This window comes from Rissa tridactyla, chromosome 3, assembly GCF_028500815.1.
Source record: "Rissa tridactyla isolate bRisTri1 chromosome 3, bRisTri1.patW.cur.20221130, whole genome shotgun sequence".
In the NCBI taxonomy this organism is placed as follows: domain Eukaryota; kingdom Metazoa; phylum Chordata; class Aves; order Charadriiformes; family Laridae; genus Rissa; species Rissa tridactyla.
The window spans coordinates 126,568,356-126,593,166 of NC_071468.1; the positions used below are offsets into that span (position 1 = coordinate 126,568,356).

General features: G+C 54.1%; 2 protein-coding genes across 9 annotated transcripts; both read right to left on the reverse strand.

Annotated features, from left to right (window-relative positions):
- Window positions 1-4,812: 4,812 nt before the first annotated feature.
- LOC128907542 (protein aveugle-like) lies at window positions 4,813-8,603 on the reverse strand. The gene is made up of 3 exons (XM_054196502.1): window positions 8,549-8,603; window positions 5,450-5,532; window positions 4,813-5,175 (listed from the first exon to the last, which is right to left on the reverse strand). Exons 1-3 carry the CDS (start codon window positions 8,601-8,603, stop codon window positions 4,921-4,923), a joined length of 393 nt encoding a protein of 130 aa, XP_054052477.1. The 3' UTR covers window positions 4,813-4,920.
- Window positions 8,367-24,656, reverse strand: HADHB (hydroxyacyl-CoA dehydrogenase trifunctional multienzyme complex subunit beta). Of its 8 annotated transcripts, none has more exons than XM_054194485.1 (16): window positions 24,537-24,656; window positions 21,662-21,744; window positions 21,229-21,270; window positions 19,675-19,771; window positions 19,012-19,056; window positions 17,705-17,804; window positions 16,412-16,499; window positions 15,645-15,832; window positions 14,174-14,354; window positions 12,927-13,048; window positions 11,588-11,667; window positions 11,450-11,497; window positions 10,958-11,045; window positions 10,321-10,395; window positions 9,672-9,836; window positions 8,367-8,960 (listed from the first exon to the last, which is right to left on the reverse strand). In XM_054194485.1, the coding sequence occupies exons 2-16, from the start codon at window positions 21,726-21,728 to the stop codon at window positions 8,925-8,927; spliced, it is 1,422 nt and encodes a 473-aa protein (XP_054050460.1). In that variant the 5' UTR covers window positions 21,729-21,744; window positions 24,537-24,656; the 3' UTR covers window positions 8,367-8,924. The 8 variants fall into 8 exon arrangements, with proteins under 8 accessions (XP_054050460.1, XP_054050454.1, XP_054050461.1 ...); XM_054194479.1 differs by having other exon boundaries at window positions 19,675-19,774; window positions 24,537-24,655; XM_054194486.1 differs by lacking the exon at window positions 24,537-24,656 and adding an exon at window positions 24,435-24,507.
- Window positions 24,657-24,811: the final 155 nt, after the last annotated feature.

The window sequence follows — 24,811 nt, forward strand, 5'->3', positions numbered from 1 at the left end:
TGTCCGGGTCCCCGTGTGTGCTGGGGTGTGTGTGTGTGCATGTGTGTGTGCAAGTGTGTGTGCATGTGTGTGTGCATGTGTACATATGTGTGCATGGCTGCACATCTGCGTGCGTGCATGCATGTGTGTGTGCGCATACACGTGTGTTCAGGCGCACATGTGCTCGTGTGTGCATGTGCATGCCTCTGCGCACGTGTGTGTGTCCATATGCGTGCGTGCGCCTGTGTGTATACGCGTGTGTGTCCAAATATGTGTGCGTGTGCGTGCAGTATGTCCATGCCTGCACGTGCACGTCTGTGCGTGTGCATGTCCGTCTGCACGTGTGTGTGCGTGTGTGTATGCGTACATATGTGTGTGTTTACACACCCCAGGTCCTGGGTGCCAGCACCGTCTGTGCCCGCTTCCTGTGCTGGAAAACACGTGGGGAGCCGAGGGATGGGACACCCCGCCGCCAGTTCCCCATCCCCACGGCCCATGAACCCCTCGGGGATGGACATCAGGTTGGGGTGACGGCACTGGGGCTTGGCCAAGCTGCGCTGGCCGCTTTGTCTCACCCAATTACCCCCCGGCTGCTCAGAAACTGGTGTTCTGACGATTGGCTCCGGGGGGATCCGGCTGTGCTGGGGGGGCTGCGAGCTCCCGCTCCAGCCTGGGGACTTTCCCCATCCTGCGGGAGCTCCTGGAGGTGATGGCTAATGGATCTGGAGATCGCCTCTGGCATGCCCTGCTTGTTCAAGGGACCTTGTGGACTTGAGAGTGTCCGTCAAGCAGCCCCCCCACCCCTTCCATCCCCTATAGCCACGCTATAGGTCTGGCTGCCCTATACCCTTCCCCTGCAGAGGCAGGAGGCATCTCCGTCCCCTCTGTCCCCTGTGCCGCCTGCTCCCTGCCCCGCTCCTCGCCGCATCCCCCCGCATCCCCCTCCCGCCTCGGGGCGTTCCTGGGACTCCCCTCCTGCAATTCCAGCCGAATGACAGGGGCCGGGCCCTGGGTTCAGGAAAAGGGCGACGTGCATTTGCAGGAAGACTTCGAGCCCCGTCCCCCATCACAATATTAATGACACCCCCCCCCCCCCATCCTCATTAATGGGCTGTGGGTCTGCAGCCGTGGCCTCGGGGGCTGGCAAAGAGCAGATTGCCCCCTGCTCTCCCGGGATGCTGCCCCGTGCACGGGCTCCGGGCTGATTCAAAGAAAGGTATTTTTAATTTTTCCTGCTGGCAGCTGCTGGGCTGAGCTGGGCTGGGGCCACTCTCCTTCTCAGAAATCACAGCCCTTCTTGGAGAGGGCTCAGGCAGCCCCTGGAACTGAAACTGCTCCTCGGGCTCATGTGCTTTCCAGTAAAAAGCCTCATTACTCTCTTCAGAGAATAACAGAATCCTTATGGTTGGAAAAGACCGTTCAGATCACCAAGTCCAACCATCAACCCAACCCTGCCAAGGCCACCACTACCCCATGGCCCTCAGCACCACGTCTGCCCGGCTTTTCAATCCCTCCAGGGATGGCGACTCCACCACTGCCCTGGGCAGCCTCTTCCAATGCTTCACAACCCTTTCCAGGAGGAAATTGTTCCCAATATCCATCCTAAACCTCCCCTGGTGCGAACTGAGGCTGTTTCCTCTTGTCCTCTCAGGTAGAGTTTATCTTCCAAACCCCTCCCGGGGATGGAGGATGCCAAGAGGCGCAGCTTTGGCAGGGCTCCCCGCAGGAACCAGCCACCCAGCGCTCCCAGTGCCCTTGCAGCCCCTGGGACCAGCGTCTGTGGGGCTGGGGCGTCTCCCGCAGGGACACCCACAGGGATGCAGCCCCTGGAACCGGTGCCTGTGGTTTTACCTGTGGCTTTAAGCTGAGAGAGGGGAACTCCAGAGTAGATCTCGGGGAGAAATTGTTCACGCTGAGGGTGGTGAGCCCCTGGCCTGGGTTGCCCAGAGAGGTGGTGGCTGCCCCATCCCTGGAAACATCCCAGGCCAGGTTGGCGCCAGGAAGAGCCAGGATCTCCCATGGTGCCTGGTGTCAGCAGGAAGATGAAATGCCGAAACCCGGCTTGAGGCACTAAAAGAAGCCCCGTGCCTGCAGCAGGGTGACACCGCTCCTGTGCCCCGCTGTTCCCTGCACTTCAGCCACACATCTGGGGATGGGCACATCAGCCACCGCCGGCTCTGTGCCCATGCTGGGGCTGGAGAGGAGAGACCCCCTCCAGCGGCTGCTTTCAGATGGGTGCCCCCCCCAGGGTGCACCCCAAGGGCCTTTCCAGCCCCGTCCCTGCAGCCACGATGTCCCTTTTGCTGAGGACGCGGGCACAGGGGTAAAGCAGAGTGTGCTTTACCAGCCCCTCAGGGCGATGCTGTGTCCCCTGGGCCCCCCACCATCGTCGCCGCTGCACCTCCTCCCCACGAGTCATCAAATCATAGAATGTGTTGGGTTGGAAGGGACCTTTAAAGGCCATCTAGTCCAACCCCACTGCAGTCAGCAGGGACATCTTCAACTAGATCAGATGGTCATCCATCCATCCATCCATCCATCCATCCATCCATCCATCGCCCTATCCATCCATCCCCCCATCAATCCATCCCCCCATCAATCCACCCACCCGTCCATCCACCCACCCACCCACCCACCCATCCATCCATCCATCCACCCACCCATCCATCCCCCCACCCATCCATCATCCATCCATCCATCCATCCATCCATCCACCCACCCATCCATCCCCCCACCCATCCATCATCCATCCATCCATCCATCCATCCATCCACCCATCCATCCATCCATCCATCCATCCACCCACCCATCCATCCTCCCACCCATCCATCATCCATCCATCCACCCATCCATCCACCCACCCATCCATCCATCCTCCCACCCATCCATCATCCATCCATCCATCCATCCATCCACCCATCCATCCACCCATGACCCATCCATCCATCCATCCATCCATCCACCCACCCATCCATCCCCCCACCCATCCATCATCCATCCATCCATCCACCCACCCACCCATCCATCCCCCCACCCATCCATCATCCATCCATCCATCATCCATCCATCCATCCCCCCATCAATCCACCCACCCATCCATCCCCCCACCCATCCATCATCCATCCATCCATCCATCCATCCATCCATCCATCCATTTCAACTAGGTCCTCCTGGAGAGCTGCCTTCATCTTCAACTAGCTCAGGTTGCTCAGAGCCTCATCCAGCCTGGCCTTGGATGTCTCCAGGGGTGGGGCCTCCACCCCCTCTCTGGGCAACCTGGGCCAGTGTCTCACCACCCTCATTGTGAAGAACTTCTTCCTAATGTCTGATCTAACCCTGCCCTGCTCTAGTTTAAACCATCGCCCCTCGTCCTATCGCTACGTGCCCTTGCAAACAGCCCCTCCCCAGATTTCCTGGAGCCCCCTTCAGGGACTGGAAGGCCACTATTAGGTCTCCCCGGAGCCTTCTCTTCTCCAGGCTGAACCCCCCAACTCTGTCAGCCTGTCTGCGTGGGACAGGTGCTTCAGCCCTCGCAGCATCATCATTTGTCTGCCAGAGACCCAGGGCTTTCACTGATTTACTCTCAGAGTCCCGCCAAAGGACCTTCACTGAATCAGATTCACAAATAATCGAAATCAGTTATTTTATTGAGAGCGACAGAAACCGATTTGAGATTGCGGTTGATAAATTCACTAACTACAATAGCACTAATTAATTAAGGTTAATATGGCTAGCAAAACCAACGGTAGTACGACAACTGGGGGTAACGCTCGCCAGCGGGTGAAGGCGCAGCGCTGACCCAGCACGGCGTCCCTGCCTGGGTGGAGGGAGAGAGCGCGGCCCCTCGGCTGCTCCCTCAGGTATCGAGTTCCTTCTCTCTTTCGTCCCCAAAATCACGGGGTTTCCCTCCCCTAGGTGACACGTAGTATGATTTGGGTGGAGAGACGAGTGCTGTAGTTGGGTACGTTCAGCGTGAGCTCTAAAACCTTCTTTAGCGTACGTGGGGGTGTCGACCTCGATGTGCATCTCGCAGGAACCGAGGCACAGGTCAGTCACTCGAGAGGAAACCGAGCGCTGCACCACGTCCCTCTTGTCTTGATTTTGCTGTCTCTGCTGCGGAAAGCAGGGCTGTCCCGGCTCCCCAGGCCTCCCCCGTTCTTTATGTACCCTGTGACGGCCAGACACGTCTTCGCCCCCCTGGGTCGCAGGAGAGGGAGCAAAGCCAGCCTTAATGGCTCTTGGAGCACGGAGACTTCACCTCATGATCCAAATTCCACAGCCGGCTGTACCGGGGAGGGGGGAGAGCAATTCGGGAGCGGGGACCCCTCTGTCATTCCCGGGAAGGTGTTTATCGAGGCCGTCGGCTCTGCGCTGCGCTGACAGCCCCGGCACCGAGGGGATGGATTTCCCCAGCGCAGGAATTCGGGAACTCATCCCCCGACTCCGGCCCCTCCATCCCATGGAGGGACAGACGGACACGCCACTGTGCCCCGTCACTGGAGGGTCTCTCTGGGGCCGGGTTGCCCTGAGGTTGCAGCAGGTTCCTGGGGGCTGCGGGGCTGGTAGGGCTCCCCCCAGCTTGCCAGAGCCGGTGGGAGCCCGCAGGAGCCCATGGGCCAGCCAAGTGGTGTGGCGCGAGGGGCAGCCACCCTCAGCTTCTGCCACCCAGGGCTTGGTGGCCACCTCTCCCTGTGTCACCTGCCATCACTGGCCAGGTCTGGGCTTCTTCAGGGGGCACACGGTGACCTGGGGGTCCCTCCGGCACCGCTCCTGCCTCGGGTGCTCAGTTCCAGCTGCTGCTTTGTCCTCTGGTGGTGTCAGCTCTGCGTCTGCGGGACATCCGCAGGGACATCGCCTTCACTCTGGGGAGAGAGGTGATGGTGACCGCCTGGGGACACCGGCCCATGCACCCCCCGGCATCGTCACGGCCGGTGCCCACCCTCAGCCCCAGCGTGGGGGACGCTCACCCCCAACGATGCTCAGCAGCTCCTGGAGCTCCTGCCGCAGCCGCAGCCGCAGCAGCTCCCGCAGCAGCTCCCGGCGCCGGCTCCGCGGGGACACCCCCATGCGCCGCAGGGTCCCCTCCGTCAGCCGCAGCAGGACGCGGCCCGAGATGGCGTGTTGGTGTGCCAGCTCCGCCAGCTCCCCGGCCCCGCTCCGCGCCGCCAGCCAGGCGCCCACCTCCGACACCGTCCACTGGCAAAAAAGGGGTGAGCTGGGGGCTTCCCCCGGCCCCCAGCCTGTCCCTCCAGCCCCATGGAAGCTACACGCTCCTCCATGCCACCGTCCCCCCTACCCAGCCGCAGCGTGACCCTCCCTCCCGTCCCTGCACCGATGCTGGTGGCTGTGCCCACGTCCCCACCCTCCACCCACGGAGGTCCCCAAGCCCTGGGGGTCCCCCCGCCCCTGGGGCCCAGCCCCGGTTATCTGTGGGGTGTCTCCAGCCCCCGGAGCCCCTGCCCACGCTCACCTCGGCTGTTGGGCATCCCTCCGGCGGTGCCTGGGCCCCGTCCTGCTCCCGGGTGTCCATGGGGGGCGGGGGACAGGGGACAGCTCAGGCTCTCTGCAAACGGGGCTCCATCACCCAGGGTCCCACAGTACCCCCAAGACCGGCCCCCCCCCCGTGTCCTGCCAGCCAAATACCCCCCCTGCCATGACAAAGCACCCCCTCCCGTGGTCCCTGCCTGCCGCTGCCTCCCCAGGGGGTGGACATGGGGGTGGCTGTCCTCCCCGATGCCACCCGCTGCATGCCCCCCCCGGCCCCCCCAGCAGAAGGGGGCTGCTCAGCGAGGCCCCGCTGCCCGTCCCGCCACGTGGGCGCGCAGAGCCCGGCGCACCCAGGAGCTGAGATCAGCCCCGGCTCGCCTGCGCCTGCCACCTCCGTGAGCCCGGGGGGGGACGGGACACTGGTACATCACGGTCCCCCAACCCAGCCGGGACCCCTTCCCCAGCCTGAGCCCCCCTTCCCCACCACCCTCCGCCTCGCACCTCTGCCCCGGGTCGGTGCTGAATGCCGGGAGAGGGAAAGGATTGAATCATTTTGGTTGGAAAAGACCTTTAAGATCATCGAGTCCAACCATAAACCTTTGCCCCGGCCCTGCCTCTGCAGGCACAGCCCCGTGCGTGCCCCGACAGCCCGGCTGCCCCCAGCAAACAGCTCTGCCAGGGGCTCCCCGACGCTTCACGGAGCTGCGGGGCAGAGGAGAGCGGAACTGGGCTCCAGCCGGACCGAGAGCCGGTGAAGGAGCTCGGCAAAGGTTCCTCCATCTCCCCTCACGGTTCCCCGCAGCCAGCCCACCCCCTTTGCCCCAAGCACCTTCCCCGCACACCGCGGGACAGGACGCACCGGAGCAGCTTCACCTGCGACGATGGTGGCAAGAGTCCCGGCGGGCGGCAGGGACGCGGGAGAGGCACCGGCAGAGCAGGCAGGAGGAGCAGGATGAGCCTCAGGGATGAGTCACATCCCGAAGGGCTGCAGCCCTGCCCTGCCGAGCGTGTAGGGACCCAGCCACCGCCTGCAGCAGCCCATGGAGCCACTAAGCCCCTGAGAGCCCTCGGCACAGGAGAGACACGGAGCTGTTGGAGCGGGGCCAGAGGAGGCCCCGGAGATGCTGGGAGGGCTGGAGCCCCTCTGCTGGGAGGACAGGCTGAGAGAGCTGGGGGGGTTCAGCCTGGAGAAGAGAAGGCTCCGCGGAGACCTTCCAGCCCCTGCCAGTCCCTAAAGGGGCTCCAGGAAAGCTGGGCAGGGACTCTGGAGCAGGGAGGGGAGCCATGGGACGAGGGGGAAGGGTTTTACACTGGAAGAGGGGAGATTGAGATGAGCTATTGGGAAGAAATTCTTTGGTGTGAGGGGGGTGAGCCCCTGGCCCAGGTTGCCCAGAGAAGCTGTGGCTGCCCCATCCCTGGAGGGGTTCAAGGCCAGGTTGGCCGGGGCTTGGAGCAACCTGGGCTGGTGGGAGGTGTCCCTGCCCAGGGCAGGGGGTGGCACTGGGGGGGCTTTAAAGGTCCCTTCCCACCCAAACCATTCTGAGATTCCACGACTACGAAATAGCTGTGAACGCGATCCACCATGGAAGAGTCAGACCTGAACAATCCAAAGGGCCACGGGGCTCCAAGGGCCGCACACTCGCACCTGAGCCATGGCAATGCTTCACACGGCATCAGCTCACCGCCCGGCACAGAGCACAAACAGCACCTTCCCAGCCCCAAACGCGCCAGCACCCAGCAGCGCAGAAGCTTCTGCTCCCCCCGGTCCCCGCAGCCAGCCCCAGCCCCGGCCTTTCCCCCAGCACGGCCACAAGAGCCCCCGGGCTCGCAGCTGGGGGCTGGTGCCCCCACCATCCCTCCATGGCCACAGGCAGGAGGAGCGGGCTAAGCCTCGCCAACCAAGCAGGCAGCTACGCAGCTTTTTTGCGTGGTGCTACGTTAACTTTAAAGAGGGTTTAGCTCAACTCCTCCTGCAAAGCAGGGTCACACGAAGTCACCCAGCCGTGGGAACGGGCTCTGGCACACGCGGGAACAATGGGAATGGCGGTGGTGCCACGTAAAAGTCTGCCGAGCGCTGCAGGACTTCCATCGGCTGGGAGAGAGCGCCCGTTTCCCAGCGGCGTTTGAGCAGGAAACACAAGGGGTGTTTGCGCGCGGATAAACCAAACAGGCGCCTTCTCCCCCGGCCCCGGTGGCTCCCGCTGGCGCCCGCAGCCGCCTCCCTGCGCCCGCTCCCATCATTGCCCAACATTTCCAGCCAAGAGCAAACAAGAACCACCCACGGTCGCACCCGGCCCTTATCTCAGCGTCGCCTCCCAAACTGCGGGGCTGGATGGCAGCCGGTGGGTTGCAGAAGCTGTTTCCTTCCTACGAAGGACTCAAAGGTTTTTTGCAGGTTGTTTCAGAAGAAGCTCCGTCCCCCAGCCAGTGACACCAGCCATCCTCAGCGTAAAAAAACCACAAGTGAAGAAAATAACCCAGAACACTAACCAAAAGGGCAAGAACTGCCCATCTTCCCAAAAATCTCGGGAGACGGACCCCAAGTCTGCACACCTGAAGTTTATCAACGACTGGGCTCTGCGTAAGCATTACGCTGCCCGTTTCTCAACTTTCAGAGTGCCAGACACTGGAAGCGTGTAATGAAGGTGCCTCAGAGAAGCAGGAGTTACCAAAACAGCCTCAAAAGCCTGTATTTTGACGATTCACTGGGGCTCCGGAGCCCGAGGCGTGTTCTGGGCAGATTTCGGAGCAGGTCTCCCCTTTCAGAAAGCAGACGCCCGGTGCCACACCGGAGCAGACAGCCCCCGTGACAAACACCCCAGAAACCGTCCCCAGCGTATTTCAGGTGAGGGCAGGGAAAGAAAAAAGGTGACGGGAGGGAAAGAAAAAAGCCAGACTGGTTTGGTTTTTTTCCCCGATTTATTGTGGCTAACAGCAGCGACACTCATTTGTCAGAAGCAACTTGCTAATTCCAAAGCTGTCTGGACTCCGTGCAGCAAACTCCCTCCTTACAAACCAGGTCAGCCAACTCGGTTTGAACCCGTTGCCGAAAACAGTTGTTACTCCGGCCACATTAACTCACATCTCAGCCCACCCGACCTCCAGTACTTCACGTTCTCCTTATCTCCAAATTTCATTCTCTGCACCCAGCTTTGGAATCATCCTTCTTCTCCGGGGGCAGACACCTTCCTTCGTGAGGAGTTACAGTGGAAATCAGAGAGGTTGCAAGGACTCCGGAGAGACTAAAAGCCACGTTAACTTTTATTCTCCTGGAAATGGAATATTTCTTAGAGCGCGCTCATTAGTTGAAAATTACCAGCTGAGGAGCTAAAAGGTATTTACAAAGGCCACCAAAAATCCTTTCCGAGAAGGACTGTATATACGTTTTTATTAGTGCATTGAAATGGCATTGCCAGGCACAGGACGTACGAATACGCACTCAGCAACCCCTTGTCCCGTTACTGAGGGTAAAGCTCCACTATCATCGCGTGCCCCTGCAAGGAGGGAGAGAAAGAACGGTTACAAAAAAGAGTTAATTATCACAAACACACACTCAACGGGAGACGCTCATCTCCCGACCCTCTTAAAACAAAAGGGGAGATGAAAACCCAGAACCGATTCACTGAGGGGACTCTGCAGACAGCGGTTTGATGGCTTTGGGACAGCAGAGATGTGCTTCAGGCTGGCCAAGGCACCAGAGCCCACCCCAACCAAGGCACCAGGCTCTCCTGAGGGCCAAACTGGGAACTCAGGGTGGAGGCAACATCGGGACCAGCGCCCTCAGGTTACAGAGGGCCAGCCGTGCCAGGTCCGTGGCACGGCAACCCGAACCAGGGCTCCCAGCCACAGCCTCGAGAGTCGTAGGAAGAGTCTCAACCCCGTTTCTCTTGAAAAGACCTTTCTTCCTAAGACTGGAAGAGTGACACCCGCAAGCCACCGTCCGGGAAGTCTTTGCGAGTCACCAAATGAAACCCTCAGAACATGGCAGAAATCGCTCCTCTTTTGGATCATACGGGCAGCAAGGGCTGCAGTCACCATTGCCCAGGGGCAACTGGGAGATGCTCACGAACGCCCAGTGCCACAGGGCTTCAGAGGTGTCCCCACAGCTGGTGCAACCAGGCAAGATTTCATAGCCCCAACGGGAGCAGAAACGCAATTACTGCCCCTCTCCGGAGGGACCGGTGCCGGCCACGCAGCATCGTTACCTGCCCTCCCGCAGCACAGGCAGCAACCAGGCCGTATTGTCCTCCCTCCTTCTTCAATCTATGGGCAGCAGTGATCACCAGACGGCAGCCGGTGGCACCGAAGGGATGTCCCAGCGAGAGGGAGCCGCCCCAGGTATTGAACTTCTCCAGAGGAGGGGCTCCGACCTGCAAGGACAAAGGGAGGGACACACACCATCACCAGCCTGGAAGGAGACCGGCCTCAGCACGCCACCAAACCTACACGGCCACCCTGCACCGCCGTGAAGTCCTCCCTGGCACGTACAAGTGCCCCATGACAGCACAACACCTGCCAAAGGCTTTCCTGCTTCCCCTGCAGTCAGGCAGGTATCCATCCCCCTGCCGCTAGAAGGCGGAAGGACCGAGCTCCTCCACTGTTTTTAACTCCCTCCTCTCCAACAATTACTATTATGGCTCTAGATCTCCACCCTCCTACAGACAACAGGAACGTCATGGTTCCCAAAGAAACCGCTCACCTTGGGGTTTGCTAGCCCAGAGCTCAAGAAACGTTGCTTCTCCCCACAGAACACGGCAAAAGCCCTGCTTTGCAGCACTAGCGTGCCCCGCTGCAGCGAGGAACTCCATCAATCCTAAAGTTAAGTTAAGGATAAAAGCGTCCCGACTGTCTTACCTTTGACTTCCTGCCCATGTAGTTTTGTGCAAACCAGTCCGAATCCATAGCTTTCAGGTTAGCCAGTATCTGCCCCTGAAAGGGAGAGGAAGGCGAAGCTAACAAGGAAAAAGCAGACTTTGAGGAAAGCCTACGGACAGCGCTAGCAAACAGGAGATATCCCGAGACTAGCGACAGCCACAAAACGAGTACAGCCAACAGAAAACAGCATTTCACGGGATCAGCCGCGTTCATCAATGTTAGCTCGACCTCAGCCAGAAGAGACGCTGCCCAACTAACAGGCCTCCTCCCCACAGTAACCACAGCCCCCAGCCAACGAGTAGATGACGTGCAGAAGTCCTTTCTTTCATACAAGGGTCTCGGGAAAGTGAGATTATTTTTTTACGTATTATTTTAAAAGAACCTGTATTCCTTTGGTGACTTCAAGCAACGTAAGCCACCCTCAACACAGATTGTGACACTGTAAAAATGTTATAGATTTAAAATATATCCAGTACTTCTCTATAGACATAAACGTAGAATTACACCTATCTGCATTTAGTGAAGCTCTTAACGAGGGCTTTCACCAACACGAGAACGGATGTCTATAGAATGGCATTTTGCAGCTAGCGGCATCCTCGGTGTTCAGGGCACTTACAGCAAAAGCTTCGTGGAACTCAAACACGTCGATATCGGCCATGGTCAGCCCAGCCTTCTCCAGCACTTTGGGCGTAGCGTACGTTGGACTGACAAAGAGTTAAGAAACAGAAGTCTGGCATGAATATCTTTCCTCACAACGTCATCCCCTTCCTCCGCAGCGACCCACGTTACATTCCTTCTCTCTAGGGTTCAGGGTACAGCTCCCTGCCCGTCCCGCTCCAACTGGAACCCAACCCCGAGTAACTACTGCGAGTACCAACACGCCGAGATGCCCCCCAGCAAATCCGGGGGAGTATTTCTGCCACAGCTGCTCTCCCACGTCAGCCACCTCCCCCTCCTGAGTCACACCGGCTCTCGCACCTTTGCGAGAAGGCCTGAAGAGATGTACTATCTCCCGAGAGACTTCCCAAAAAACAAACGTGTAATGGCAAGTCAAGGCTGTTGTGCTAGTACGGACTGTCAGGGGACGCTCTTCATCCTCGCCACCTACCCCAGTAGCAGTTGGTCCTTTGGATCCTGGGACACATACACGAAGTCCCTGCACAGGAGAAATGCATTAGTAGCGTGAAGAGGAGCAGAAGGAAGCGAGAGCAGACTTCAGAGGCCACGTAGAGCAGTCTCTTTTTACCTCAGGTAGGCCTTCGGTTTGTATCCCATGGCCAGCGCCTTCTCCTCAGACATGAGCAGAATTGCCGAAGCGCCGTCTGTCTGAAACGGGCAGACAAACCCGGTGAGGTCACTGCCTGAAGAGCACGACACCCCCCGCACAAAACGAGCCTGACAGCCCTCCGGCGCCGCAGCTGGCAAGAGAACACGGATCTAACCAGAGCTTCCAGAACATCCCCGTACGATATGGGACAAAGAATAAGTCTGCATGATTGAGCTGACGGCTGGATGATCTCCGAATGATGTTAGCACGCGCACTGCTGAAGCCCTTCCTTGTGGTCCAGACCCACAACTGCCCCTGGTTCCAAACAGGACAGAGGTCCCAAAGTGCCCTGCTAGTCCTGAGGACAAGCTGGTCACGCCAAACACTCACCTGCCCGCTCAGCTCCAGCCCAAAACTGATCATAATTCTGGGATGACGAGCCGCAGGCTCACCACATTGCAAAAAGGAACATCACGGCCCCGGCACACGATCACTCATTTCCTGGATAATAGCCCCAGCTGGCCTACAGGTCTGCCGCAGCCAGCATACCAACGGTGTTCCAACTGTTCCCAACACCAAGGCTGTGCCATTACCAGCCTCCGTAAGTCCCCAAGAACGCTAAGGAGTAAATACCATCGCTGCTGAAAGAGCCCCAGCAGCAGGTACTTGCTTCCTTTGAAGGGCTCGTCACAAACAGCCTTTGAAACACAGAAGAATCTGTCAGGGCTGCGCGCAGCAACAGGACGGTCACCTCGAACACTCTGCGGGAGGCAACCACCTTCTACTGAGTCTCAGATACACCTCGCCTAACTTACGCAGCTACCTTAGACTCCAGCATCCAGAAAAGCTTCCTGTAAAAGCGCTAAAGAGGGAGAAAGAGAAGCACGTGCGTAAGACAGCTCATCGTAGATGTGCTGGAGAAATCTCTCCTTCCCCTCTGTGGATTACAGTGACAAGTTTAGACTAAAACTACCAACTTCTAGACTTATAGCGTGATCAGTCCCATCCCGGGACAGAATTTCTATACGTGCCTTCAAACGATCAGCCCTCATGAGGCAGCTACAGAAAAGCAAATAGGTAAGAGGGACCAAAATCTCAGGGTTTTAGTTCCAATTTCCAAACGCAGCAATCCGGTACCCTCGTTCACCAGATCATAACGCACTTCAAAGCTACCCTTGCCAAATGCGAAAGCAGGCGATATTACAAAGGAGACAACCCATTCCCAGGCTACACCAGCTTGATGCACGTGCCTACGGGAGGCAGAGGGTAAACCGGACAGTTTCCCCCTCTGGCTGACAGTGATGGGAAGAGGCATTACCAGGAAGGAGGAGTTGGCAGCTGTGACAGTTCCGAAGGGCTTGACAAAAGCCGGCTTCAGCTTGCCCATCTGCTCCATCGAGGAAGGACGGATCCCGTTATCTTTGGTGACTGTCTCTCTGCCTGTTGATGAAAAGAAAAAGCACGTTTAAACTACAAGAGTCAGCAACATACGTGAATTTGCACATCAGGAGTCCAGGGAAAACAAAAATCAAATCAGAAAACTGTGCTTTTTCAGGACAAGTGGGAGGAGGAAAAAAGGGAAAATCCGTTCACGGTATCAGGATATTTAACGTGGCTAAAAAATAGCACTTAAAAATTGAGGCTACATTACTTTCTCTCTGAAGACCGCAAAAATGAAGCGCTGCAATCTATTTACTGCAAGAAAACACTACCACCTGGAAAACAACCCAGCTGATAAAAGAATTTAAATTCAGATTACAAAGCCTAAATTGGAGAACTGGGCCTAAAGCAGCACACGCTTACGTGCCAAGTTTTGAGGAAGCAAGAACACTGGGAAGAACCAAATATACGTTATCGTCGACTGTACTGACTCCTTAAATAAGCCAGTTGACAGAAAGTACCAATTTTAGTACAAAAACTATATGTAACTGTGGATCCATAAAAATAAGGTCTCTCTAGGAAACTAATTACAGAGCAAAGTGCCCAAAACTCACAGCTGCACCAGAGCGTGCCCACTGGCTGATGCAGGGTGAGGGTGGAAATCAGGCCACAGAAAGGACAGCTTAAAGGTTCTCCCCAAACCGTTTCGCATCTGAGCAACGACTGTGAGGCCTGGTGTGAACTGCAGTCTACCAAGTGGAACGCATTCCAGCTCTTCCTACCCAGAACCCGATTTATCAGACCAGGATTTTATCAGCCTTTCTATTTGTTGTTAATAGCTTGGGGTATAAAGATGGGTTCTCTTGCCTGAGTGAAAGAGCAGCGGGATTCTTGGTCCAAGCGTTCTGATTTTCCTTGCTCTATCACCACATCAGCGTGGATACGAGGTGGGTACGACAAAATTTAGATGTGTAAGAATACGTTTATATATTTAGATATGCGTGCTTAAAAACATGATCCTATGCCAGTAGTTTTCCAGGGAGAAACAGGCGGCATTTCAAAGATATAAATCCATATCAGATACACGGAACATTATGAATCTGACCCCAGTACCTCCCCTCCTTTTCTAAAGGAAATATTTCTTTATTGAACAGCATGCTAGCAATGAAACACGTGCACTTTTACCTGGCACTTTGAAGGGCACCACATCGAGCAGCAAGCCTCCCTCCTGGGCTTTCTTGGCTAGCGTGTGCGAACGGAGGGCATACTCATCTTGCTCCAAACGGGAAACGGAGAAGGCAGCAGCCAAACGATCGGCAGAGTGCCCCATAGTCTCACTGGTGGAGAACTCTGCCACAGCTGGGAGCTACAAAACAGAAAAACAGGGTTAGTGCACATAAAATCCTGTCCCCGGGCAGTTACACAGAGTTCAGGAGGAGGTTAAGCCCTGCGCAGCCAGCCAGCGAGGCTCTTCTGTTTAAGCGGGGCAGTTAATATTAGAGCGACGCAATTAACACACGGTAACCACACCACAAGTGACTTGTTCAAACGTATTAGAGGAACCGTCACCTTCCAAGATCTTAGAAAAAAAATGGATAAAAACAAGGTCCAAACTGCTGCTTACTCCAGGAGTTGAAGAACTGTATTGCATTTGCACACGCAGACAGAGAGCAGCTGCCTTGTGCGTTTAACAAGGACTCCCCCGTGAGGGGTGACCCGACTTTTTGGGCCAAGGTGAAACACATCCCGGGACCTCACAACTCCTTGTCAAATACTTCCTCAAGCCAAACCGGAGGCAGCAAGTGATTTCAGCTTAGCTCTTCTTCTTCCAGCAGCACACAGGAAATCCCTGTGTGCGTTTAAGTCTGCAACTTCCGTATCTGATGTGGACTTTGGGTCTCATCTCTGCTGGACGTACGCTGTGCTGCGCTCAACCGAAGGCAGCCAGCAGCAGCACGGACGCACAGAGTTCTGCTGTGAAGAGCTCGGGGGGGGGTTTAAGGAGGGAAGTGCTTTTCCTTCCCATCTCCACCATGTCATAATGCACCTCTCTCACGACCTCCAAGACAGAGGAGTGGCTCCCTCTACAGCAGGTTCCTGACATCAAACAGCAACGGCCGATTCTCCTCTGAACGCGTTCAGGACCCGGCAGGATGCGGCCAGGAGCAATAATCACAAGGCATAGTGAAGACGCATTAATCAAACAACGAAATTACATGAATATACTGAGGATGCTCCTCCCTGATACTGAGCACGTTACTTCTATTATTTAAGAACCAAAAATTCTTCTGAGCCTTTAGGACCCTTGCATAAGTTTTACATCGATGGAAAAAAGCTTGTATTTTGTAGCCTCCAGCACAGTGTGTCTAGGAGTTGTAGGAGGAGAAGGAGGTTTTGAAATGAGATCGTCTTCTTTACTGAAGACCAACACGTAAGAAAACAAAGCAGAGTCACAAATGCTGTGAGACGCATTAATCAACTGTATTTTTAACCGAAAGCACAGGACAGGGATCCAATAAAAGCAAGCCACAGGCAGCCAGCTTTTCCTTTTTAAGTCCTCTCCACTGAGGCTAAAAAAATTACCTAAGCCAACCTGTTTTACACCTGCTCATACAAGAGCTTAGCTTAAACATCTAAATGCCTGAAAAAAAATTACCTCAGGAGCAAAGTAGTCAGGGCGAATTTTGGAAATCAGGGAGAGCTTTTGGCCCAAGGTCTTGGCTCGGTTCAGAGTGAGCATCGTCTTCCTCATCTTCCTACTGTGACGAATGGGAACGTCTGACATCAACTCCACACCCCCCGCTACGATGACGTCGCACTGTCCAGACGCAATCAAACCCACGCCTGCAAAACGACAGAGTTTCCCATGAGGGCTGTGGGGAGACGTGACACTACCCCATCAGTGCCTGGGATACTACCACATTTTATTTCCTTCTCCAGCCTCTGGCTTTGGCCGAGTTACACAACACGGGCTTAACAGAGACTGTGCAGGTGAAACAGACGTTTTCTGCATCATACTGGTTTTGTAACTTCCACTTCTCTTTGTCGCACACAGCAGCTGGGAGAAAAACATCCCCAGTGGTTCAGGACACTAACTGGGTCTCAGTTTTTTTGCTCCATTTTGGCTCAGTCAAAGATGAAAGTAGCCTGAAAGGCAGCAGCTTCCTTACTGTGATGTAGCTTTTGCCTCCCAGGCTAGTATGGACACTGAGCAGAGACCATCGCTGAACGCACAGGGTGTCCAGCTGCTGGCCTACAGCAGACACTCGATTCATATTGTATTTTGTTGATTCAAAAAATTCCCTTCCACCCCATAATTCCTTCAAATGCTTACTTATATTCACTGTGCAAGTTAGATGACGGATGTAGGGGAGTCGCTAAGCTCTTTCTCAAACCCACAGCTTGTTCTTCCAGCCAACATACCTGTGGTCATAGCCTGGTTTGAAGAAATGCAAGCCATGGTGACTGTATGGGCTGGAGTTTTGTCAGAGAAACCCGCTCCCAACGCAGCCTATGAGCAACAAAGAACGACTGTTAAAACCTACGCCTTTTGCTCCACGGGGTCAGAGCCACCATCTGCACACTAAGCTGAAAACAAGTACATCAAGTTTCCATTCGGGCAATTACTGCAGCAGCTCATCCCCTCCCCGGACTCTGGAAACAGGAGGAGACGGCAGCTGCCCAGCTGCCAGGGCTCTCAATCGCGTTACGCAGAGCGTCACTGGCCCCCCGTTAATAAAGGGACAAACTAATCGCACACCTCACGATTTCAATAGAGCTTCTAACTACTTGACATCATCTCTGCTTCACCTTATGCGCAAAGGCGGCACGTGAAAGGAATTATTTAGACCCCTGTACGAGGCCCCGTGATTTGCTTTACACAGAACAGAAAACATTTTCTGCAGTCCAGAAAGTAGCGCTTCATCTGACCCAGCTGAGAGCACGGCCTCCCGTGACGGGAGGACGGCTCCCAGCAAGACCTTCCCTAGTTGAGACGTGGCCAACTAGTTTAAAGTTCAACAGTTGTTCCCAAGTTAAAATTACACCGCAGCCTCATCTGACTGGCAGGTGACCAAAGCAAGTATTTGCATCTACAAGGCTAAAACCACCAATGGAACCGGAGAACCTCGTAACCTCCTAAGTCTTTCCAGCCCAGGTTACATCATGGGTCTGCCTGCTTGCAGAGAATAACAGCAGAGGCTCCAGATTACAGAAAATCACACGGCGCCTCTCTAACACCACTTCAGGGGACCAGCTTCTCTCTGTGTATAATATGTGAATTGTGTTTTCTGACTGGCAGAATAAAGAGCTGCTAAGCTACTCCATTTCAAGTCACTCACAAGCTGCACCTGCTCAGCCAGCTAAAATAAATAAATACTACAATATTCTATCAAATTATGCTCTGGTCCTCTCAAGTACTTTGGACAAGCCAGCATTTGAGTCCAACTGGCAGTTAGAGCGGTCGGCAAACGTTAACAAAAGCTTCCCTTTCAGTGAAGAATCAAGCAGAGGCTTCACAAAATTAAACTGCACTTGATCTAGGGCAGATTTCAACAGGAGGCAGAGTCCCACACAGTTATTTCACAGACAATACTGCACAACTAGTTCATACTCCCAAATCATGTTTAAATGGACTTTTTTTTTTGGTAAGTGTTTGCCATCGTCATACTGTTGGCAGAAATCAGACTCGCAGGGGAAATGCTGCACGTAACCCACCTCTCTGGCGACATTGCTCGTTTTCACCTCCTGGATAACTGTGCCATAAACAATGTAATCAACAACATCCCTTGGGACACTGGTCCGGTTCAGCAACCCCCTAAAGGAAAAGATCAAAACAAACAGAATTTGCACCATGTACGCAATAACCTTGTCACTGTCCTCAAACATCCTCTTCCCACCAGCTTGGCTGGAGAACAAGGCAACAACGGAGAAACAGCTTCTGTCCCTAGTTCAGAAGAAGTCTTGTGTGCGTAAATACTTAATGAAAACTGTAATTGACTATGGACTGCAAATAATCACGGTGATAATGCTGCTATAAATGATTACATAATTTCATGAAAGCACCTACCCTACACAACCCGAAATGGTTGTTACTATCTTCCCCAATTTGGAGTATTCTGACATCGAAATTAAAGGAAGTGGGCCTTACGAGATAATAAAGCCAATCACCTTTGGTGTAGGAACACGAAAAACTTCAATAGACACCCAGAAAATCAGCAGTGCGCTTTCAGAGTTCATTAGAAAATATATTGCATAACTTGGCAGAACACCTTGACAAACACGCCACCACAGCAAACCCCATGGCAGGCACTGATTTAAGGATTCAAATGTAGTGTCATGTGCTACAAAGCACCAAATAAAGACGAAACCAAAGGCACCTCAATCAATAACTTCTCTTCCGCAGCACACCAAAACCCCCTCAATGTCCAGGCCACAGCCCTCACGCTGCCTGCCAACCAAATCAGCCTGCCTTGGCAAAATATAGCATTCAGATTTGACATGACCGCAGCCAACCTCCCGATCTCTCCTTGGGCCTTGAAATCTCCTTTCCCCCCAGTAAAGCCTTCTCTCTCTTCAACAGCACTTTGCCCTGCTTCTCAGCAAAACAAATACACTGCAGAATGGAAGGGACAGGCACGATGACAGAATGAGCTTGTTATTCTTGTCGCCGCTTAGTTTTCTCTGCATTGGGTTGTTTTTCCCATGAACTGTAAGCACGCCTCAACAGCAGCTATGATCTCTGTATTTAGGAAACTACGTGCAGTCAAGATTCAAATTAACTAAAATCTATCAAGCAGGACAACAACGGGATCTCTGTGTAACAACACACTTTAGCACAAGCCGATTGCAAACCCTACTGCTTAGGCCGCCTAATAAGGTGGTGGCGGACCCTGAAAAACGAAGCATGTTGAAAGCGAAAGCTAGAGCCTTGGCTTCCAAATCTGCTGAAGCCACCGTACCAACACTGCGACCCCAGCAGTTCAACAAGTTTTCTGGGCCCTTCTAGTATTCAATTTACTTACTGCAGTGCTGCTCTTGCTAAGTCATGTGGCATAAGATCCGCGTACCTGGAAGTTAAAGAAGAGAGGCAGAAACTTAGGGGTGTCAGAAACCGATCCAGATGTCCGCTTCACCACTGCGAGCGCACATCAGCAGCAAAGGACTGCTGACCTACCAGAAATGCTCCACTGCATTTATCATTAAACGTTTCATACCCCAGGTTGTGAAGACTGCCTGCGTATAGGTCAGCACACAACCACTGTACTTAAAAACACTGAAAAGCAGCAGTAACAGAATAATCCATCCTATCTGAGAGTTAGGTCTGGTCCTAATTCAGCTGTGAATTTGGTGGCACAACAGTCTAGAAGACGAGTCTAGGGCAGATTCCTGCGCCTGTCCTGCTAGTTTTGTGAAACTTGTTGCTTTATCTGCTCTAGATTCACCAACAGCTTCCTCTAGACATGCAGCATAAATCCTCATTCTCAGAATTCCTATCCACAGGCAATCTTCTTCAAACACCTTTTTTCGTTAGGTAAGCAGGAATAACCGTAGCAGCCTAACTCATTGCCACTTCATTACTTTTAGGCATAAGAATAACTCCATTAAAATGAAAAAGCCAGACAATTTTTTTCACAGGAAGTTTCTACTATTAACCAAGTCAGCATGTATTCTTATTTTATACTTACGAGGTGCCAGACTGCAAAAATGGAATACGGACACCCTCTACCACAACAATATTCTTCACACCACTTTTGGCCAAGGTCTTCTTACTCTTAGGCTGGACTGCTAAGAGAGAAGTGACGTTAACAAGAATACCAGCAAGCTTAAAGTAAGGCTCTGTAAAAATTACTAGAAAAACAGGGAAATTGTTCTCTTTTGGTGCCCAAGTCAAAAGCTGAGTAGGTAGGACACCTGAGTTGTAATCTTGTGTCTGTCTGGCTAATTATGTGGTCTGTGAAAAATGCTTTAACAGCTCGATACGTCCCCCATCAGCAGAGAGAGTCACCTATAGCCACATTGAGGCAATGGTACAGCTGAGAACAAAGGCACGTAGCTCCCAGTCTGTTGCCACTGACAAGAATATTGCAGGAAGAGATACCTCTAAAAATGCTGCACAGCTTCCAATACGAATGAGGCAGACCAAGCTGAAAGCCTGAGTAAGATCTCTCACTTGGGAAGCAGCAAGGACTGCCAACAGCAATCCACCTTCCACAGGAACTGCCTAAATACGTGCTCTTACTGCACAGTAAAAGTGAGAGAATTCAAGGGAAATCAAAACACAGTTCAAGAAGTGAAGTAACTTGCGCTCCCACAGGAAAGCAGTAGCAAGAAGAGTGCATATAGCTGCTGTGGGTAACTTCCTACTCCTCCGTAATGTGTCTGAGCATCTCGAGTTCTAGACAAAGCATGTCATGATATAGTGTCATTCAACAGGCCACTGTCAGAGCTCTTCTGGAGTGAGGATTAACAGAGTTCAATGAGAATTTCCTAATGCAATCAGGCCTGCAAATCCTAATGAGCATATACGGCAGCATGGGGCGCTCCTTTTACAAGCTAGAAAAGGACAGAGACCTGTAAAAGCAGATTAAGTCCAGCTAAATACTCCACTCAAGCAAGTTGCAGGATGAAACTCCAGCACTGCTGCCGGGTTACACAAGGTTCTCTGCACAAAGCCAAGGAGACGAGGGGGAGCTGCTCTCCAGGCCTGTTTCCAAAACCCAGGCAGCTCAAAGCATTACGGTCACCTGAGCAACCCCCCCACAGTGAAACCCAGAACGCCGGATCAGCTAATAACCCACATAACTGTGTGTGCTCAGCCGCTCCACTGAGACCTGAGCCTCTTACTGCTCTCACTGGACTTCAGAGCTAATTCCACAAGCTTCTCCTTGTCAGGGACAATCCCCTCCCCTCTGGGCAAGCGATCTGGTTAGGCCCAGACAGCTTATAAACCCCGAGCTCTCTGTTTAGATTCTAGAAATAGCAATCTATCAGGTGACACCGGGCGTGAGCTCTGGACCGGGCAGAGCTGCTGGGAGCGAGGGGCACTCAGAGGTTGAGAGGACTCTGCTCCCAACAGTGGTTTCCCTGTAGTTTTATTTGTTTGCAACTTTCTTGAACTAAGGCTGTCTGCACTTTATTTCTGAGTTTTACGCAGAACGAAGCTCTGAGAAAGGGAGGCAGCTTCAAAAATAGTCTTCTCTAGCACAGACACACTGAGATCCCTGGTGTTTTCGCTTTACCTGCGGCTTGTAACTGTGAAGAGCAGCTGAACGATCGAGCAACTGGAAAACAAGAAACAAAAATGTGGGATCTGTCAAACCTGAAATGTTAAAAACATTTCTAATTTCTCTAAGAACTGTTAAAAAAAATAAAATAATATCATAGTAAGACAACTGCACCTGAACATCTTTGAGATATTTTTTTAATTTACTCTGTTCATAAAAATTACACAGTTCATATTACTTGTTAACTTGAGATTTCTCCCACATCTAATGTGGGAAGGGACAAATACGGCAACAATGGAAATACTTATTTTAAAAAAGACATTCTCATCTTTTTTAGGATGACAATGGAACAGAGATTCAGATACGAGCATCCATTCCAAACCCAACACTTAAAACAGAACTTTATGACCTATCGATTCAAGCTTTTAATGAATGTAAAGATACTTACAGACCCTGGCAGCCCATGCTGAGGAAGCAGGGAGGTTTCTGATGGCATGGGTCAGCATGGAAGTCATTTTGATATCTAGAGAGCTGGAGAAAGACTGATATTAGTCCAATCTGGTGTATTCGGAACAATCTCAAGGTAAGCGATCTGCCTGCTCCACACAGAGCCAAAAAAGTGAAGAAACAGAAGACACGCCAAGGGCAGCAGCACAGAGAATTACTTCCTATTACACTTTTTGAACGGCATCTAACACACGAGGAGTCTGGCTTATGACTGTGGCCTGCAAATGTTCCTGTAAATAAATACTCATCTCCCCAGTGACCCAGCACCAGACTATCAGCAGCCAGCGCAGTTTTCAATTCCCCTCCCAATAACTGTTCCACCACTTCCCCGCTGGAAAATTGTCCCAGTGCCCAGCCAATCTCGCTGCTAGCGTGACTCTCCTGACGCACTCTCCTTGGCACAATTTCCTGCTGCTACCCCTCGTTTTAACTGTTGATGCCAACCTCACTAACTTCCGTTGTGTGTCCCCACGGGAAGCAATACAAGTTGGTACCCACTACCCCAAAAACTTCCTCTGAAGCCTTCCCAAAGCTCATTCCAAAACAGACAAATCTTCATCTGCAGTTTTTATTGCAAAAAATGGTCCTCACATCACCAGAACTTTGGCTGCTTCACAGCAACATTCACCTCACTCAGTCACGCTTTTGGCATTCAAACTAACTCTCTCCCAAATACACACATTACCCCCAAAGGGTTAGAGAAACACCCACAGTCCCAAGCCCAGCCCACTCAGGTATTGCAGCTCTCTACAGCTCCTAAAAATTCAGCATAAGCTGACAGTTGCCCCCCTCCCACATTTACATCTCACACCCTACGGCTCTGCACCTGCGACATGCCACGCAGCGTTCCTCATTCACCAGCCCGCTCCAGCTATGCTGGCATTCCACAAACCAAACCCAGGCTCCTCATGTCAAAAAAGGTCCAGAAAACAGACCTCCTCCTCCTCCCCGGCATCCTTCTCTGTGTTGTCTCTCTGCAACAATGCTCTTCCTCATCTGTGCAGAGCTCCCTCCCCACACCTGATTGAGGCTTTTCCCCAAACCTTCCCTGTCAAAGTGACAAAACAGAAACATCAAATCACAGAATACTTGGCTTGGAAGAGACCTTTAAAGGCCATCTAGTCCAGCCAGCCCTCCCAGCATCTCCGGGGCCTCCTCTGGCCCCGCTCCAACAGCTCCGTGTCTCTCCTGTGCCGAGGCCCCAGCGCTGGAGGCAGCACTGCAGGGGGGTCTCCCCCGAGCGCAGCAGAGGGGCAGAATCCCCCCCTCGCCCTGCTGCCCACGCTGCTGGGGATGCAGCCCAGGCTGCGGGGGGGTTCTGGGCTGCCAGCGCACATTGCCCCCCACATTTTCAGAAGACATCTGCTCCCCCAGCACCCCAACAATACAGCCCTACACACACACAAATTGATCTGGCCAAACCTCCTTCCAGAGCCTGCAGCATCTGCCCGGCATCCTCAATAGCCCTTACTCCCCTTCCTTTCTCCTCACAACACCCCTGACCTTTGTACCAACTGCATCACCTTTCAAATACACCCTCACACATTACACATAGAATCATCTAGTTGGAAGGGACCTTTAAGATCATCAAGTCCAACCGTTAATCCAACACTGACAAGTTACTGCTAACCCATGTCCTTCAGCACCACATCTACACATCTTTTAAATGCCTCCAGGGATGTCAACTCCATCACTGCCCTGGGCAGCCTCTTCCAATGCTTCACAACCCTTTTGATGACAATATTTTTCCTAATATCCAACCTAAACCTTCCCCGGCGCAACATGAGGCAACTTCCTCTCATCCTATCACCTGTTCCTTAGGAGAAGAGACCGACACCACCACCCCAGCTACCCCCTCCTTTCAGGGAGCTGTAGAGAGCGAGAAGGTCTCCCCTCAGCCCCCTCTTCTCCAGGCTGAACACCCCCAGCTCCCTCAGCCGCTCCTCACCAGACTTGTGCTCCAGACCCCTCACCAGCTCCGTTGCCCTTCTCTGGACACGCTCCAGCCCCTCAAGGTCTTTCTTGGCGTGAGGGGCCCAAACCTGGACACAGCCCTCGAGGTGGGGCCTCCCCAGTGCCCAGTCCAGGGGGACGGTCACTGCCCCACTCCTGCTGGCCACACTGGTGCTGACACAGGCCAGGATGCTGGTGGCCTCCTTGGCCACCTGGGCACACTGCTGGCTCATACTCAGCCTCTATCGACCAACACCCCCAGGTCCTCATCTGCCGGGCAGCTCTCCAGCCACTCTGCCCAGCCTGGAGCGTCCCTGGGGTTGGCGTGACCCAAGGGCAGGACCCGGAACTTGGCCTTGTTGAACCTCGGCCCATCCATCCAGCCTGTTCATCCAGCTCTGTGGAGCCTCCTACCCTCACGCAGATCAACACTCCCGCCCAACTTGGCGTCGTCTGCGAAGTGACTGAGTCGATCCCACATCCACTCCGGGTACTCACAGCGCACACAAGCTACACCCGCACACACTATACACCCGCTTCTCACGCCCCTTTCCCAGACCCCCCTCTCTCCTCCATATCCTACACCCTCTTCTCACGTCAAGCACAGCCCAGAGCCACTACGCACCCACTCTACCGCACACATGCCACGCACGGCCACCCCACCCCCCGCCTCAGGGACACTCAGGGGCCCGCACAAGCCCCACCAGATCTCCCAAAATTAAGCGACAGCCCCCCCCCCGGCCCTCACGTACACAACTCACCACGCCCCGCTATCAGCGACCGACCGGACACCCGACCGACCTGTCACCCCTCCCTCTCAGCAGCCCCCGCCGCGTCCCGAGCCCCTCCGCCCGCCCCCGCACCTCCGCCTGCGTGCGCCCCGCACCGCCCAGCACTGCCGCCGCCACCGCCCGCCGCGCCGCCACTCAGGAAGGGCCCCGCGCCCTCTCCTACTGCCGGGCTGCCCCACCGCCCGCCTGAGGGACACACTCCTCCACGCAGCCCCCTCGCGCGCTCCCCGCTCCCTCGCCCGCCGTTCCCCCTTCGGTGCAAAACAAGAAACCTCCGAGCCCTCGCAGCGTGCGGAGAGGAGCGAGGGGCGCGGGAGTGGGCGGCGGCGGAGAGGACAGGCAGCGCG